Below are 19,381 nucleotides of genomic sequence, written 5' to 3'. Positions count from 1 at the left end.
AGGTGGACTGTAAGCTTGTTGGCGATCTTCCTAGATTTCTTTTGATCATTTTATTCATATGTGTACAGTATATACTAGTGTTGAGAAAATGCCTCAGGCCAACATGTGTTGGTATAAAACCATAAGGGTGTTTATACTCTGTGATAGACAGAACTGGATTGATGGAATCGATACTTGCACAACAATCTCTGGGGTATTAATTAAAGTAGTATTTAAACCAGAGTACATCCATTCGAGGATATTTGAGTTCAGTGTTGTTATTTCACTCTAAATGAGATATCAGCATGCCGATGTCGCCCGCAGTCTAAATGATAGAGGTGAGGATCTGACTTAACTAATTTTTTGAGGCGTCAGGCTGTGCAATAAAATCTTCTTTACCCTGCATGAAATAAATCATTAGTATGAGTTTTGATGGAGAATTTATCTAAATGCTTTTTCACCCTGGAAAGAATAGATTCATGTGGCAAACAACAAGCAAAAGCTTTTTATGGTTTTGGTATGCAGCAAATATGCTTTTTGTGAAAGGTCCCATATGATGCTCATTTTCAGGTTCATACTTGAATATTGGGTTTTTACTAGAACATGTTTACATGCTTTAATGTTCATCATTTATTTTTTTAATCATACTGTCTGTTTGAATATACCTGTATTCACCCTCTGCCTGAAACGCTCTGTTTAAGCGCCTGTCTCTTTAAGCCCCCCCCCCCTCCGAAAAAGCCCAGTCTGCTGTGATTGGTCAGCGTTTCCGGGTCGTCTCATCTGCGCTCTCAGAGTCCCTATACCTCCATTGCAGGCGGGGAATAACTGTATAACTACCTATTTATAGTATAGTTGTGACATCACAACAGTACAGAAGTCTTGATGGCATTTCTCTGTGGATTAAACATTTTGATACTTTCACAGTATTTATATAGCACCTTGATCTGCTTAAAAGAAAAAAAAAGACATGGAAATCTTACTTTTTACAATAAGGGACATTTAAAGTACAATCAGTCAATTGTATGCTAATTTGGGTCACGGCCGCTGTCCAGGGTGCTGATTCTGGAGCTGTCCTTTGTAAATGTTTTATCTAGAGGATGGATACTCGACCCAGGCCGGGTTCGGACAGATATTTAGAAATGATGTTCGGGTTCGGGTCGGGCTCGGTCACATCAGCACGATAAGGCACTGAACATTTTAAATTTAAAACAGCTTATTATGTAGGTAGCCAATGGGCCTGTTTCACTTGATGCAAAGGTTCGTTTTTGTGATTACAATAAATTTAAAATATTACCCTAACATCCGTCTTCCTGTGTGTGGAAATTTGTTTATAGCTGTGACAACGAAACACATACACTGTGCGCTGATGCACTCATCTGTTGACATTTCCAAATGCCTTCCTACAGTTGCTTAATAAAAGCTGGCTTTCCACACAAACAAACGTACATGTGTCATTAGTATGAGAAAAAAAATGAGATTTTAACTGTGTCGGGCTCAGGTCAGGCTCGGACATAAATATTTGAATGCCTGTCGGGCTCGGGCCGGGTTCGGTTACTGCTCTGTCGGATGTGGGCCGGGCTCGGACAGAAAAATGCGGTTACACTGAATTACAAAATATCATCATATTGACTACTGGTAGAAAATATTGTCAAGTCTTCCAAAAAACATCCACAAATGAGACAAAGAAAACAGTTATGTTTATGTACTGAGTATATCTCTATGTTTCTGTGTTGTACTGGCTGTGAAAACAAATCTGATTCTGGGAAAATAAATTTAAATCTAGAAGCTTAGTTTTTCCACATAGTTTTTCCTAGGAAATGAGCAGCAGTAGTGAGTCTGCAACATCATTTCAGTGAAGATGCAGTAAAGACCTCAGAAGGCCATGATGCTGAAAAGTCCAGCTGGTTAAGCCGGAGGCCACTCGACGGAAGATGAACAAGACAGTGATTGTTTGTTTACTGAGAGGGAGGCGGGAAGGCAGTGGGTCTCTGAAACCAGTTTTTCAGCAGCAACCAAATTTAACAAACAAATGCCATTGAAAAGCGATTTGTAGGGTTTAATTACCTTGGATCTAATGTTTATGAGTTAGGGTTTCCCACCAAATTTCACTCAAATCCATTTTCTAATAACTTGAACACCAATATTTTAGAAAAACACCACATACACGTATATGTGATAATTGAACTTGTCATTCCAACACTAAATGCATTAATCTGCTGCTATAACAGCCTCTCAAACTCTTCTGGTTTGGGGCTTTCCACCAGATTTTGAAATCTGGCTGCAGAGATTTAAACGTTCCAGTTCATCCCAAATGTGGGATTGAGGTCAGGGTTCTGTGAAGGCCAGTCAAGTTCTTCCACACCAAACTGGGAAAACCATTTCTTTATGGAGCTTCTTTGTGGCACGGGGGCATTGTCATATTGAAACAGGAAAGGAATTAACACATAGTTGGAAGCACACTATTGTCTAAAATATCAGTGTGTGTATGTGTGTGCATATTAATGTTTTGTAGAATGGTGGGATCACAGAAACAGAAGAAGAGTATTTTCGCCATCCTCTGACACTTTCACTTACTCCATAAACGACTCCTTCGTACTGGCACGAGCCCTGGGACGAGGGGATGCACTCCGGACAGCACTTGCTGGCAGGGATCCTCAAGCGCTCGCCCTTTGGAAAAAAGACAAACACAATATAAATACACACTAAGCATGACCAAAGTACACAAATCCCCAGAGACTGAAAGAGAAAATGGGTGTGGGTCCCTTTAACCAGCATGAATATAAAAGTTGTCAACTACAAACTGTCCATTTCCATGGAAATAAACTGACATGACATTAATAGCACAGTAGAACCGACAATAATGGAAATATGAAGACTCTATCAGGCATGCACAGCGTGTAGAATACATAGCGAGCGCTGTGGAGGTTTTACAAAACATATTACAATACAGACTCAAACACAGTTCTTTATCCGCGCTTCACTGATTGAGGAAGAACGTGTGGAAACAAGCAAATGGTGAAACAGCACGGGCCAGACAGAGCCAGTGAATGGTTTGGGTGTCGATTATTTGTAAATACAAATTATATGGAATGGAAAAAGAAGGAGGGGAATAATACAATTTGTATAAGGTGATTGAAAACAACCCTGAAGGAGGTTCAGAGAATGTCTTGTGTCAATTTAAAAAGAGAAGAAAATACATGAATAGAGGTCACCGAATCTGCAGCAGCACACAAATTGCATGTGAACAAGCAGAAGAATGGCACCTACATAAGCGTCTCACTAAATAACAAGTGAGAAAATAAAATAGATGGAGAGTGAGCTGTGTAGCAGGTAGCAGCTAGCCAGACCGAGGGTTTATATTGTAAATCGATCATCTACAAGCACAATTTTAAGATAAATAATTAATTTTAATTAATTAATTTTGACAGCCACTTTATGATAATAAATAATAAACACTAATAATCTAAACCTCTGAATGTTTTCATATATTTAAGCTCTCTTTTTTCCTGAACCTTTCATTTCTTAGTCCCTCGAGCTTGTTTCTGTCTGCTGCCTCAAATTTAATTACCAAAATATGGCTGTAGTACAAGAATTTGATCCAATTTCAGATTGTATTGCTGCAAAAAAAAGAGAGATGGTTCAGGCTCAGGGAGAACAGAGTGTTATTTATCACTGGACTGCTGCATTGTTACAGTAATAAGATTAAAGGTTTTCTACTCTTGCAGTTGCTTTTGCAGGAAAATAAAAAGTCCAGTGAACAGTGAAGAGTGAATTTGAGATTTACAAGCCACTTTTCTGTCTGATTATAAAATAATGTAAATGTGTATTTGTAGAACAGAGGTGACAAAGATATAATTCAGTTTTAAAGGTAATTCTTTCATGAATTGAAGTTTCAGGTCAATTATCCATTCTGTTTTTTATGCAGTCTTTAAAACAATCTCATTTAATTTTCTGATGCTGGAGCCATTTCTGGTTTTGAACAAGCAAGGAAATTGTTACATCTATAATGTTTTTAAGCCACATATGTGCATATTACATACCTGCAAACTCTGAAAAAGGTTGAAAAAGGTGACACATTTTATACAGCCACCACCCCCCCATACATTAAAATCAGATAACAATACTAATGCAGTGGAGGAGATAGCCTTGCCAAAATCCTTCACATTGAACTAACATCGTAGGCTAACAACACAATTCGCTGGTCTTACATTAGCTGACAAGTAGACTAGCCGACAAGCTTGCTTTCCATTATAACGTTAACGTTAAACATGTTCACAACAACGTTAGAGAAAAGCTGAAGCTGAAAAGCTAAAGGAAAGCTGCAGCCAGGGGCTTTTCAAAGACGCTGCCGTTATCTTGATTGTGATTGGCCACAAAGACGTATCACCAAAGACTAGCCTGATTGACACCAGACCCTTCTCAGTTGTAACTGAGAGTGGGTCTGGGCAAGGTTTCATCAAGCTCATTTCCAAATGGTGTCACCAACGGACGCCGCTCAAATGCCTCTGGGCGCATTGGATAGTCCTTCAACCAATCAGACCAACGATCCAGGTGACGTAGCAGCGACAACTGCATCAACGGGTTGCTGCGCTTCGGTAGCATGGATGTATTAAAAGTTCGGTAGCCATCATGTTGAATGTAAAAAAAAAAAGCTGCTTGCCGTCGCTGCGCTATCGTCATCGTGTAAAGCCCGCCTTAATGGTTGTGATTGGTGCCTCGATTTGGAAAAATTGGAAATGCGCTTGAATGGGCTCTTGGCCAGACTGACTTGCAGAGCAAATCTTAAATTTGCCGGAAGTTCGTCAGGGTTTTTGAAACTCCCGAGATTGTACCCCCAAAAAAAATAAAAACTTGGATCTACACGATTCCCGTGGATGACATTTTCCCCATTCAAAACGGCGATTTTCGACGAAAAGCGACTAGCTTGCAGGTATGTTATTAGGATGTACATTTTTAAAAAAGCATTGCAAAATAAAATTGTGAAATTAAAACAGTGAAAAAAGTGAAGGTGAATTATATAATGAAGTACCAATGATTGGATTATTGAACAGAAATCACACTGAGGCAGCTTTCCCTCCATTTTTATTATTTTATTTAAAAAATGTAAACAAAAAACAAAAAACAAACCCCAGTGTGAATTCGAGCACCAATAATAAAAAGTCGATCGAAAGAAAATTAGTAATCAAGAAGCTGAAGCTGCAGGTTGGCTGCTTGTTTTTGTCATATATGATTGTTGACTGTTGGTCAGACGCAATCAACAATTGCAAAACAAACAAACAGCAATTTAAGGACACTGGGAAGGTGAGAAGGGCATTATTCACTACATTTTTATATTTCATAGACTTAACGATTAATCGAGAACATTTTCAGCAAATTAATTGATAATGATAATTGAAGCCCAAATTTGAATTTAAACTCTTCCATGAATTCCTGCACTCAGTCATAATGTGTTACTTAAAAAATGCTATTCGACAAAGACATGAGCTGTCCTATCCAGACATACACATCTGTAGTAGACGATTTACCCAGAGTGTTGAACATTACAGAAATATTAAGATAGTTCTAGGATAAGGAAATTTAAGCTTGTAGATAATGGAAGTGGATTTCAAAAGATAGCCAGAGAGCTGATAAATTGCTATCCTAATGAATCCTTTTTTTTTTTTTTAATCACAGTGTAGGTGACAGGGAGTCACATTTGAAGAGCTTTTTAAATAGAGGGAGCACACGGCTTGGTGAGCATGATGACTTATTTTTAATTAACATTGGATTGCTAGCCAGCAGAGTGGAATTCATTAGACATTGATTGTTGCTTTAGCTCAGTGTTGGGATTGGATTTGATGCCATCGCCGCAGGCGTTGAGGTTTAAATCACAATGAAGAAGCAGCACGGGCGGAACAGCCGGATAGATGGAGTAAAAAAGAGCTTTGAAAATGTGTTCCTGTAAATTCAAATGAGCCAAAGAAAGCTAGGCTGAAACTTACTGACAGTCTCCAACCAGTTGTCATTGTGGCAAATTAAATAGGCAACTCACAAACACAAGTTAGTAAACGGGCCCTTCAAAGTAGACCTGTACTTCAAGGTAAAATTGGAGAGCGGCAGATTAAAATATAACTAAAAGGGATTCTGAATATGTAAGGGCATACAGTTTATTCACTTACTGTTTGATCTGGTACCGATTGTGGTTGCTGTCCAGTCCAGGGGCTTATTTAGAGTATTTTGCATTCTGTGGCTAACTTCTGAATTACACCATGACAGTGGGTCTGCATTTTTAACCACATAAAACAACTTTTTTCCCATATGCTCCCACCCGTTTTTTGTCCTATTCCAAAAAGTTCTGAAAGTGTTTCTCAAAGGTAGAGATGCTTTGGAAGACATATTCTTATTATTAGACTTTTAAACTCCTGTGTTGTCCATGTGCTTTAGTGGACACAGCTAACGTTTAGTTCTAGTTCTCAAGTGAGAACACAGGACAGACTTTTTGTTTTACTTACATGAAAACTTTTGTCCCAGCTTCTTGAATTTCTACACTGCTGCTTGCGATTATCCTCTTCATGTTATGTCACAGAGACAATGCTTTTTTTAAACCATAAAATGTTTATGTTTCTTTTTATTAAATGATAATACATGTACTTTATTAGTATTAAAACGTACTAAATGCAGAAAAATGTCCAAGTTGTGACTGGATTTATTTTATCATCAACAAATCCTGTGAAATGACCAAAACCAAAAATGTATTGATCCCACTAACAAGTATTACTGTGCAGTCAGAGTTTCATACATTCCTCTGTGCCATAGAGCTCCATTGTTGTCCAAAAACTATTAAAAACACATCAATGAGCCACACTGGGTGACATGTTCCTTCATTACCATGAACACACTCACGGTAGTTTATTTAGACTCAATCCCATGTACACCATCCCGCTGCCAGAATTACTAATTAGCACACTGAATGTGTATTAAAGCAGCCATATTATGCTCATTTTCAGGTTCATAATTGTATTTTAAGGTTGTACCAGAATAGGTTTACATGGTTTAATTTTCAAAAAACACCATATTTGTGTCGTACTGCAGTGCTCTCTCTCACTGCTGCAGATCCTCTTTTCACCTGGTCTCTGTTTTAGCTACAGAGTGAGACCTCTTTTCTTCTTCTTCTTCTGTACTATCTTTGATTGCACTGCACATGCCCAGTAGCTCAGATGTAGATCATGTCAGCTAGCTAGCTCCATAGACAGTAAAAGAGAGGCTGTTTCTACAACTTTGGTCAGTTACAAGGCAGGATTAGCTGGGAGACTTCTAAATGAGGGCGCACATGGAAGTAGTTCTTTTGTAGATTATGGTGAACTTGTGTGTGTTGTAGCAGTGCTTTGCTATTGAGAACGAGGTAGCATGCTAGCGTTAGCATGCTAGCGTTAGCCATAGCGTTAGCATGCTAACGCTACGAGCTAATGGTTGCGGTTAGCCTGCTCGTTTCGGCTTGTGACGTCACAAGCCGTGCTGATTTTGAACAGCTCACCCAGAGACTGAAGGCAGGACACATTCAGAAACCGTATCTCATTCTAAACAGCATGGATGGATTTTTTTCAAAGTTTGTATGTGTGTGGAAGCACCAGAGACACAACATAACACCCCAAATCCCAGAAAAAGTGATTTTTTCATAATATGGGCACTTTAATCAGGCTGCCACCGAAAATAGTCCCTAACAAATTTACTCCTGTTTGAGTAAAGTATGGCTAGCTGTTTAAGGAAATTATTGAGCCCTTTTTTCATTTAACTAAAGTACAAAAAGAGGGACACACATCTTCTTTAAAGAAATATACATGCTCAAAGGAACCAGCTTTATCCTTTAGAAAAATGTATTTCTCGTTTCCCTTGGTATGAATTGCCTACTGTTTTCAATCCCAAAATAAAAAGCACCCAAACTTCTCCTGTTAAATGTAAAATGTCTTACCCTCTGGAAGTCACACTGTGGGTTGGGGCAGATGGTGGGCCTGCAAATGGCCACATCGCTGTAGCAGGTACACTCCTGACACGACTGCGGTCTCCATGATGTGTTGTTCTGTCAATACAAAACAAAAAAACAGACATGAAACACTACCAAGGGCAGACCCGATTCATCACTGTAAAAATAAATTAAATCAAAAAATCACTCTTTCATTCCATTATCATATCCTAACACATCCACATGTCATGTTAATGTTGACAGCTGGTGCAAATGACAATAAAAGTGTAGGTCCCTTTATGCATACTAATGTGACTGATAAAAATGTTTTTTTCTCACTAGCAGATTTGCAGGTACAGTAAAGTGCAGCTTGAGTCTCCCTGCATTTTGATTTACAGCCTCTGCTGCCTAACTTCCTAAAGTGAATTTTCTCCTGACCACTGTTGACACAAAACAAATGCCGGACTTTATAAAAACCACTGTACAATATGCAGTATATAGATATAGAACAGACACATTAAATGAAGAAACAATGGATTTATATTAATCAGAGTAATATTCAGGGCAATCAGAACTGCTTCCATGCATTGCAGCAGTTTGTATTATAGGCTCCGTGAGGTCCATGATAGCTGAGTAAGGTTTTACTGCTCTAGTTTACAAAATGTGAACACCACATAAGAAAATCATTTCACACTTTGAACTCTTATCATCAGGCTGTAAAACACTGAAGTATTTCTGCTGCAGGTGGAGTGAAACTGCTTCGTTGTTGATTAAAAGCCTTGAGCATCATGGCCAACTACACAATGAGATAGGGCAAAAAAGGAGAAAGGCTGGAGATCACTTCTGCCAGTTGTTGGCCACACCCTTTAGCATGCCAGGTATATGTCAATTGCTCATAAAACAGGGCTGAAAATGTATTATGGCTAGCTTAAAGCCAAACTAAATCAATATTCCAGCCTGCATATGCTCAGATATATCATATTACAGTCCATAAATCCGATTTAGACGGATGATTGATTACCCACTCATGACGGAATATCCACTGGCAGCTGTGCTTATTGAGTGGACATTTCATGGCGGGGAGGGTGGTGTTAAATGCAGAGACTAAAGCAGACATTTTAATGGGCAGGAAACTTTAGCCTTAGGTAACAACCAGACCACTAATAGTCCCATATAATGTATGCTAACACAAGAGGATATAAGGATACACAGTAGTAGGCATTACATCGTGGCTGGATCTATGTTCAGGTGTCCTTGTTGTGCACCCAGTAGCTCAACTTGCTATGCTTGCAGGTATACAGTACAAGTAAAGGAAATATTGAATATAATAAAAAAATAATAAACCATACACAAGCATCTTGGTAAACACTCTTTAAAATTAACAGAACATATAATTCAAGTGTAAACCTTTTAAATGCAGCAACAAATTAGTCAAAATGTTTAACAAGAATTCAAATTCCAGTATATAATGTATAGTATATAAACATAGAATTGTATCGAATACTGTAGATCTGCCCTATTGTCACTGATACCATACCGGATCCAGATATTTGAGTCAGTATCGCCCATTATCAAGCCTGTCTCTCAACCTGTCTGATTGTCTGACTGATTGTGTTTCTTTTCCCAGATCTTAGCTCTGAACAGAGAGCCAAACTTAATTCTTAAAACAACTCTGGTAATTAAGTTAAGGTACATGAGAAAGTCATGCCGTAAGCATGCAGTAAAATATGGGAGTAGCTATAGGTCATGTTGAAAGACACAGACAAAAAGGAGAACAACACAGAATGAAAATTGAATTAGGGAAAGAAGCCAGCTGAGGGGAAAGGCCTGAAGAGAGCATATGTGACTTGATATGTTCCCTGTAATGTGGTTTGAGCTATTTATGCGTACGTGTGTTTAAATGCAAGTCTGTGGGAGTGCATCTCTGCACAGCTGTAGCCAGATGTGTAATGCATTTTGTGTAAGGGCAAACGTGTCATGGGCATTCTCTGCTGGCAATATTCATATTCCAGTTCAGGGAGGAGGAGGAGGAGCGACCTTCAGAAGTACAGAGAATGTGGGAGTGAACGGGGCGCTGCAGTTTTCCCAAGTAGGCTTTCGTCCTCTTGGGACAGAAACTGAGAACGCATGCAATCTGAAATGAACAATACTGACAAGGACTCAACTGTCAAACAAAACAAGTTGATGCATAAACAGATCATGCAGAAGATGCAAAATGACGTTTTTAGCTCTTGACATTTCTTTTAAAGTGCTCATATTATGCTCATTTTCAGGTTCATAATTGTATTTAGAGGTTGTACCAGAATAGGTTTACATGGTTTAATTTAGAAAAAATTAGTGAACTGTACATTGCTGCAGCTCCTCTTTTCCCCCTGTGTGTTGAGCTCTCTGTTTTAGCTACAGAGTGAGGCATCTCACTTCTGTTCCATCTTTGTTTGGAGTCGCACAAGCGCAGTACCTAGGTAAGGACTACTAGCCATTCAGAAGCAGAGTATGAGGGCGTGCCATGCTAGCAGCTAGGCGAGCATTATAAGGTGTGTTATAAAGTGACGCACGTTTGTCTCTGAAGTAAAGGCTGGACTACAATAGAGCTGTTTGGAGCAGTTTGTGAACAGTGTTTTCTGTAAAGGATAGGATGTTCAAATACAAGAAAAAAGCAATCCAGATGAAATACAAAATCAGATGCACTGATCACTGCAACGGACACTTAGAGTTGTACCCCTCCGTGCATTCGCACTATTACAGAAAGGGAAACTGTCCCTCAGGTAATGGCTTCTGACTGCAAAGAGCAATTCACAGGATACAGTGAGATCAGTTTGTCACACTGAGTAAACCAATCACCCTCAGTGTCTGTTTGCATTAAAACAAAATTGTCAGAGATACTTGCCCCTGGCCTTTTCTAAACTTTAAAGTGTCTTCTTTAGGTCACTGTGAAAGGGCCAGTGTGATATCCTGAACATAAACATTTCAGCATGGATCCACCGAACCAACCCATCTCACTACAAGTCAGTGACGCTCTCCAAAGTAGTGACAATCTTCTCTTCATCAGATAGCTTTCTAACAGATTGCCCCTACGAGGGGAAAGAGGTTCAAAGCAAACGTATAAATGGAAAAACCTTCTGACTGGACCAGAACAGTAGAACTTCAGGCTACTCACTAATTCTTTTCTTTTGAAAAGTGGTTGAGTACAAAACTTTATCACAAATCTATTTAAGTGAATACAAGAAGATTGAGTTTAGAAAGTAAAAAAAACAAATGAAATGAAAAAGCTATTCAAGTACAGGAGAAGGAACAAGTACTCAATAATACAGTATAATATATAAAATTGTACTGCGTACACAACTTAATAAAAGCCCCTGCACTCAAATTCTTTTTTTCAAACAGACACAGAGGCTTTTGCTATTTTTCACAGATTGAGAAAACTAATCACATCATAAATAATGCATTTTCAGAACATTTGACTTCTATATTTAAAAGTTAATTTATCTGCTTCATGTGTATGCCACCTCAGTCATTGGTATGTTTTTATTTACAGAGCCATTCTTGGCAAAACTCCTATCTTCTCTTTAAACTTGACATATGAGAGCACAATCTCTGTTCTCTGGACATTTTGCGATTCCCAAAGTCCAAACTGAATTCGGAAAAAAAAAGCTTTTAGGTTTTCAGCACCTACTGCATGAAATAAACTGCAGACTGATCTCAAACTTTAAACCATATTAACCCTAAACAACTTTAAAGCTATGGCGAAATCTGTTGAGACCAGGCTGTCTGTGTCTGTGTCAAATGTTTACCTGATGATTTTTAACGTAACTCAAATCTATGTGTTTGTATGTGTTTCGCCTGTTATTTATTTCCGTTCTTGTACAAAAGAGATCATTGATCTAAATGGGACTAACCTGGTTAAATAAAGACTAAATGAAAAAAAGAAATTCACCAGTGATCAGAAAGATGTTTTAAAGACACAAAATAAAATTCAATCTGCCCTAAATGTAACTGCCCCTTTGATATGTGTGTAAGTGTATGTGCTGTAAAGTAGGTGTGTGTCTGTGTTTAGGTGGTGGGAGTGTCAGATGATAATAATACATTGTATGTGTGTATTTGTTGTTTGTAAAACCAGATCTACATATGTAACATTTGAATTGCTTTGACATAAATTGGGTATAAAGGTCACTTAGGGTATATAATAAGTCTGTGTGCATGAAGGTATGCCTCAGAAATAAGTTTCCCCTTATGGCTCTGTGGCTGCCATTCATGTCACTAGGTCTTAATAACGCTGGGTAAAATTAGCACAGTAGCTAGGTGACTTCAGCTCTGACTGGACTAAGCGCCACGGCTCAGAGGGCAAGTCCATGTCAGCCGAGGTCCCAAGAGGATCGAGGAGCTTGTGCTCAATTCCAAATCAACCTCCTGTTTGCCTCCCAAATAGACCACGAGCGGAATGGGATTGACCCCAGGTTCACTGTAAACAGGGACCTCTTAAAGTGGCCGGGGCAGCGGAGCAAACCTGAACTTGCTATTACCTGACCTTCCAACCTGTCAAGTCCGGGCCAGGGGAGCTATACAGCAGACAGCAGCGAGAGTGGCAGTGGCAATTCCTCCCTTCCTCCCAATGAGATTGTCCCCTACAGGGACCCATACTTGGGATTTGTTGATTAAATGTCTTGAGGGCTTATTTCATCCCCCCTGGAGAAAGATATCTGCCTCACATTTGATTTAGGGCTGAACCAGCTCAGCCAACGTGGCTGCACGTCTCCAATTCCGTAATGAAAAAAATAGATCCATAACTTTCAAACAGAATACATTCTAGAGGCAATTATACAGGGCAGAGATGTGTTTGAGGTTTGCACTGTGGACCTTTGGCTGGTAGGTTGTTGGTTTGAATCGCAGTCAAACTGAATTATGTGGATAGGACAGGTGAATAAATTAATTTAAAGTCATTTTTGTTTTATGTAGGAGATTACCAAAATGCATCACACATTAGAAAATAAGTTTTTTTTCTAGATGGGGAATGGCTCCTTTCTCCACGCACATATAACTTGTAAGACACTGTGCAGCTAAAAATCACTGCAGAGCAGCACTTGAAATAGGGTGCCTCGTGGAGTAAGGTATCATGTCTATAGACTAGTCTATATGAATGACCTTTGGGGTATTAAAAACATGATATGGCTGCAACTAATGATCCTTTTTATTATCAATCATTTAGTCTGTCAAATGTCAAAATATTCTATTCATCTTAATTTCTCAAATTACAAGGTCTTCAAATTGCTAACAGTCCACAACCTAAACATTTTCAGTTTACGAATGATATAAGCAGCAAATCCTCACATATAAGAAACTTGAACTAGCTAATATTTAGAAAAAGGATCAATGGAACATGTTTTTTTTCTCCCAGTTTTTGTTTCATTTTCTCAGCATCAGAGTTCTCCTGAGTTTAACCACTTGAATGCCAATTTTAGGTATATCATGCACTTGATTCCTAATGTTGAAAATGCAATTTGAAAGCAGCAACAGTTTTTAAATGAAGTTGGCTGTACTGTACGTGCCACACTGGATTAGAGATATGTTAAATAAACAAAACAAAAAAGGCCATGTGAAACATGTGCCCGTTATATTTAGCTGGAGCCCAAGGTGATGTCTTCAAATCGCCTGTTTTGTCGTACCAACAGTCCAAACCCCAAAGATATTCAGTTTACTGTCATATATGACAAAATGCATCAAATTCTCACATTTCAAAAAAATTACAAAAAATTAAATAACACTGTGGCCGGGTTGGATCAGTGGGTAGAGCAGGTGCACATATACTGAGAGGTTTATGTCTCAACACAGAGGTCCAGGGTTTGAATCTGACCTGTGATGATTTCCTGCATGTCTTCCTCCTCTCTCTCCCCTTTCTCACCTAGCTGTTCCTGCAAATAAAGGCGGAAAAGCCGAAAAAATAATCTTAAAAAAAACAAATAACATGCTCAGTTGATTAATGAACTCATCGAATAAAGGTGTTTAACTCCACTAAAAAATACTGCTTTGAGATGTTATTTCTGACCTCTCATCATGCTAACTTAAAAGGGAGAAGTGAAAAGTGTGTCTTCCTGAATGAGTCAGAGTCAATAAAGTAGATTCAATTAAAATCCAATAAAGAACAAAAGGCAAAGTCAAACATTGACAGGGCTCAGTTTTTTGGATCTGTCAGCTAAACTACGGACTTTCCCATTCAAGACGTGAGGAAGGGTGAAGAAAGGCAGCCTGCCAGGCTAGCAAAATGTAATTGGGCTATAATTGGATAGAAACGAAAGGTTTTACTGAGGCAAATTCAATTTGGGGACGTGATGGCTTACAGCAGTCAAGCAACTCTGCTGCCGACTGAGACGCTGCGAAAACACTTGAGCTTCTCCTCGAGGGAAGCCTGGTTCTGTCAACACAGCTTTCTATTAACAGCTGATCAACCTGATCACACCGGGGCCCCAAATCTGTGTGTACAACATATAACTGGGTCAGGTTTCAATAATACAATACCTCGTAATAGCAGAGTGAGTAGACCCCACATCAATATCATTATGTGCTGACAGCAAATAAAGAACAATAGTTTGTTTAACATTAGGCTACCTTGTTTCTCTGACTCGCAAATCACGTTAGAGCTGGGCAATATGGAGAAAATCAAATATCACAATGTTTTTGACCAAATACATCGATGGTGATATTGCGGCGATATTGTAGGGTTGACTATTGGTGCTTTCACAAAATATTTACACAATGAGATTTTTGATAAATAATCATCAGTAATGTGGATATAATGCTGCATACATTTTATCTCCATACAAATTATTTGGGGAATTATGCATGAAGAAAAAGAAGCTTGATTAACTTTAACTTTAATATTAAACTTTAATGTGTGTGCAGCCTGATATATCTGCTCAGTTTTGTTTAAGAAGTGCTTGTTTTATGCATTAAAACGCACCAGATTGGCTCCCTTTCGTCACCATGTACATGGATCTAAACCACCATAACATCAACATTAAAGTTCATTCTTGACAATCAATCAATCAATCAATCAATCGATCGAACATGAGTTGGGATTGTTTAGGCAAACCACATTCACTGGCCTTGACTCAAATTGGGTCAGATTCAACAATCTAAAACATCCATGAGAGTATCAATGTATTTTGGTTAGGGCTGTCAATCGATTAAAAATTTTAATCTAATTAATTACATACTCTGATTAATTAATCGAAATTAATTGCATACATAATTAACGGTGCCTGAACCGATACTTTTTAAGAAAGTAAAAAGAGAAAAGAAAAAAAAAAGGGTAGGCTACTAAACAACAGTTGGTGACATTAAAGAACGGCTTGTTTATTGCTGTTTAAGGCCATATGGTCAAAATTAAATGATTTAATAATAATGTATAACAATAACAATAACTTATTTCACTAGTAAATTGCTGTTGAACGACAAAAACAACCACCAGATGGGAAAAGGACATTTACAATAACTTCAAATGCACCACAAAGCTGTAGTTTACCAGTTTCAGTGAATAGCCAATTCTAGCCAATGGTGGCTAGAACGGCTCCGGGTCAAACGTCAATATGGAATGGATTAATCTGCGTTATTTTTTTTAACGCGTTATTTTTTCTCAGATTAATTAAGTTATTTTGACAGCCCTAATTTTGGTGTCTGACATTTTTCACTTATGTTGAACAACCAAATGGAGAGAAATTAAGTTGAAGAAGCAGCCCAAAGACCCAAAACACTTTCTGACTCTTGTTTGTTACATAAAAATGAGGGTTTGTGAATGTTGGAATTGTAGGACACTTATTATATTGTCACGTATTAAGTATAGATGAGGCAGGTTGAATTAAAGTGGTAAAACAAGAAGGTGAATTTTAGCATTTTATCACAAAATACATCCTGTATTGTTTTAAACGTCACAGATGAATAATGTTTAATGAGTCTGAGGTTGTTTTTTCTTTAACAAATGTGGTGTTCAGTGTTCAGTGTGTTCCGTCTAAAATTGTATACACATTGTGCCATGTGAATTTATTTAAACTGCAAATCAAAGACAGCTACATAGCTATTGTTTCAGTTTTAGCCTGGTGCTGCAAAAGTTTGGAGCAGAAAGAAAAAAAACTTTTCTGCTTAAGTTGTACTGAAAGCACAACTTACTGGTTACTAAACATTCCTGCTACGCCCTGCCACGTCCTACTATGCCCTGCAGTGCCCTGCTACGCCCTACTATGCCCTGCAGTGCCCTGCTATGCCCTGCAGTGCCCTGCTACGCCCTGCTATGCCCTGCAGTGCCCTGCAGTGCCCTGCTACGCCCTCCTACACGCTGTAACTCCCTGCAGTGCCCTGCTACACCATGAACTACTACAACTACTAGTTCTAGTCATAGTTCCATTATCTTTATTGTAACTATTATTGCCACTGTTCATCACACCCCCAACCGGCACCGTCAAAAACAGCCTACCAAGAGCCTGGGTCTGTCCAAGGTTTCTCCCTAAAAGGAAGTTTTCCTCACCACCTGAGGTTTCTTCCTGAGGAGTTTTTCCTCGCCACTGTCGCACTAAATGCCCCACACACACACACACACAGAAAGTGCTGCACAACTTCCCATTCCCCCTCTCTCTTCCTTTTCATGTCTTCAACTGTCCTGTCAAATAAAGGCTTAAAAAATGCCCAAAATAATAATAATAGAAAAAGCAGTAACAACTTGTAACTTCAAACAGCCTGTCGACTCTTTCTCATTATCACTGCCTCCTCTCAAGCTGCCTCCTCATCATTTGGGATCTTCAATAGAAGCACGAGGAGCATTAACATTACCGTTTTTAGGGGGCAGCAGCTGTGTTGCTCCTGTTTTGCCGAATAACTCGCTCCTGAAATGAATTCAAATGTATTCATTTGCTGCCATTTCATTGATTTACTACACAACTTCCTTCAATGCCGGCCAAGTGATTATATGCTAATTTCTTGCGAGGCAAGCTGTGAAAACAAGCAAAGTTATAGCGCTGCCCAATTGAAGGATGCCTAAAACTATCACAGGCTCTGCCAAAAAGCCTGATTTAATCTTTGGCAAATATTCAAAGCAGCCATAAAGAGTAAGGAGATGACTCTGGTTCCTCAATGGTCTAATTATGAATTTCCATGGCTGTTCTGTGTTATCCATCATCTGACCACCAATACAAGCTATTTAGCAGCTGAGTAATCTGCATGTAAAGCAGGGGACTGTGTGCTCTACCACATTGTTAGCATGGGTATTCTAATAGCCACACATATTCATCTGGGGGAAAGGCTTCAGCTTAAAAAGTTGTGACTTAGCTCATTGATTCAACTTTTCCCCCCTATACCTCCAGTCCAATTAAAGGACCTGCTGGTAAGACATGACAAATGACTGGCTGATCATTGGCCTCCCAGAGCCCATTAATCTAGCTGTCTGCCCTCGCTCTGCCATAGCTGCTATCACTCCTGCAGCCAAATATCAGCATCAACCACATAATGGGTTCTAGATCGTCAAGCAGATGGCCTGAAAGAGTCAGGGTCCACCACAGACAGAGAAATTAGCACTGGAGCCACATTGAGAGAGTGATGATGAGGAAATAGAAAACATTGGTTTGTGAGTTGCTACATCAATAGATTTTCAGAATGTGTCAAGTGAACAGATGATTAGATGCAATAGAAACGCATGCTTGATGGGAGAAAACTGCATCATATCAAACCACTTTTGCATGATGGCGTGCTGCAGAAAGGATCAAATGAAAAAAACTTTGGCCCGTTCTGCTTGGATTATTCCAGACTGCAGTAACAGTCGCTGACCCATTTAGGGAGGTCAAGAATAGAAACGCACATTCACAGCTCACAGCCTGTTAATATTTCTGAACTTTCAAGACACCAAAGCAGAAAAAGACATGTTAAAGAAAAGCCAGCCACAGAGGGATGCAGTTTTAGATCAATCATAAATAGAAAGAGTAATGGCTGACAGAAGAAGGTTTATGACAAGGCCAGTTGTGATAGGCTTTTTTCCTGTGCAGCTCTGTGACGATGAACACACAATCAAAAGGATTTTGCTCAGTAACTCAACCTCCTCTGTCTTTTTTCTTTATTAGTTCTAATGAAAAATCCATGCCCAGCCAAATGTTTTCCCACTGCTCTGACAGTTTGTGCTGCACTTTAGATTTAGTCTGATTTAGAAGTTTCAACATTGGAAAGATACAAATTCAAGAAACTATTTTCTGTGACTCAAAAAAACAATCTCTTGGGGATTTAGTGAGAGAAGAGCCCCAAAGGAGAGAGGGGACAAAAATGACAGTGACAAAGAAGCAGGTGAACAGAAAGTACAGAAAATAAATGACATACAATTTTTAACCTCACAGGCCTATGGGGATACATAATAACTGCGGGGATACATAATGCATGCTGCAGGCATTCAATCTGAGGAGCTTCGTTCCTTTGATGATGGCCTTTTGACTTTTGTCATTATCCAGTTAACATGTTTTCTCACATCTGACAAAACTCAATTGCATCAATCAAAAAGATTTCATGTTGCGCGATTCGAAATCTGTTTGAGAAATCTATCTAATTTGCTTCTGTTTTGTTCCTCCTGCCAGCCCACAGCGTTCGGCCGGGTGCAGACACATCCCCGTCCCTCCAGCTCATATATTTCAGCACCAAACATCTTTGCAAGCAACAGTCTGCAGCTCTGAGAAAAGAACAACAGCTTTTAGGCTAACAAAACAAAAGGTAAATAATTCATATTATGAAGATAGCTTTGTGAGCAAGCCTTTGAAGTCACTTTTATCGAACGTATATTCCTGAACACGTCCGGAAGTCCGGAAGGCGATGCACTAAAGACGGCTCGCAGTTCAGGGATTCACCTGCAGCTCTCACTCGGCCCTCACAATCATGTGCACATTAGCGTGGTTTTCAATAATGCATCAGCTCCACCACTCAGCCGTGGTGAAAGTCATGTTAGGTGATGCTCATAGCAACCTTCCATCTCTGCATCTACAGTGGAAACAAGGGATTTGAGGCTGAGCAAGTTTCTAAATCACTGTTTTCCACCTCGTGGGAATGCAGAAAATGCAACTTGAGTTAAAAGATTAACGAGTCATTTCTGACCCATTTATGATGTCTCTGATTTCTTGCGAGGAGCTTATGAATCTGTAACCAATTGTTAATGTGTAACAGCTGTGAGCAGAGCTGGAGCCCAGTGCTGCAACACAACTGCAATCCTGTTCTAAGAAATACCAGCTGGATAATGTTTCATGAAACTGCTCCTGTAACTTCAGAACCATCAGACAGAAGAAAAGGGGAAATGTCAGAGGATGTCCTGTTGGCAGGATTATTGGCTGGCTGTCAAGCTTACATGCATACTGGCCGCTAGCCTGAGTCATGTTACACACTCCCAGCCAAGGTTTAACTTTAAACACAGGCTGCACTAAGCAACAGTTACCTGTAAACTGTTAAGCCAGTATC

The 19,381-nt window shown here is 39.2% G+C and overlaps 1 protein-coding gene across 2 annotated transcripts in view; it reads right to left on the bottom strand.

The window, feature by feature from the left end:
- The window catches only part of fras1 (Fraser extracellular matrix complex subunit 1), a 270,430-nt gene that overhangs the window by 188,407 nt on the left and 62,642 nt on the right, over nucleotides 1-19,381 (bottom strand). For both annotated transcript variants that reach the window (XM_031305293.2, XM_031305292.2), the window contains exons 3-4: nucleotides 7,928-8,035; nucleotides 2,554-2,646 (exon numbers count right to left, since the gene is read on the bottom strand). In XM_031305293.2, coding sequence (XP_031161153.1) covers nucleotides 2,554-2,646; nucleotides 7,928-8,035 — 201 coding nt within the window. The remainder of the gene's footprint in view (nucleotides 1-2,553; nucleotides 2,647-7,927; nucleotides 8,036-19,381) is intronic.

The sequence above is a fragment of the Sander lucioperca genome, chromosome 2 (genome assembly GCF_008315115.2).
Source record: "Sander lucioperca isolate FBNREF2018 chromosome 2, SLUC_FBN_1.2, whole genome shotgun sequence".
NCBI lineage: Eukaryota > Metazoa > Chordata > Actinopteri > Perciformes > Percidae > Sander > Sander lucioperca.
The sequence above is the reverse complement of the archived record's forward strand: the minus strand, read 5'-3'. Positions and strand labels throughout refer to the sequence as shown.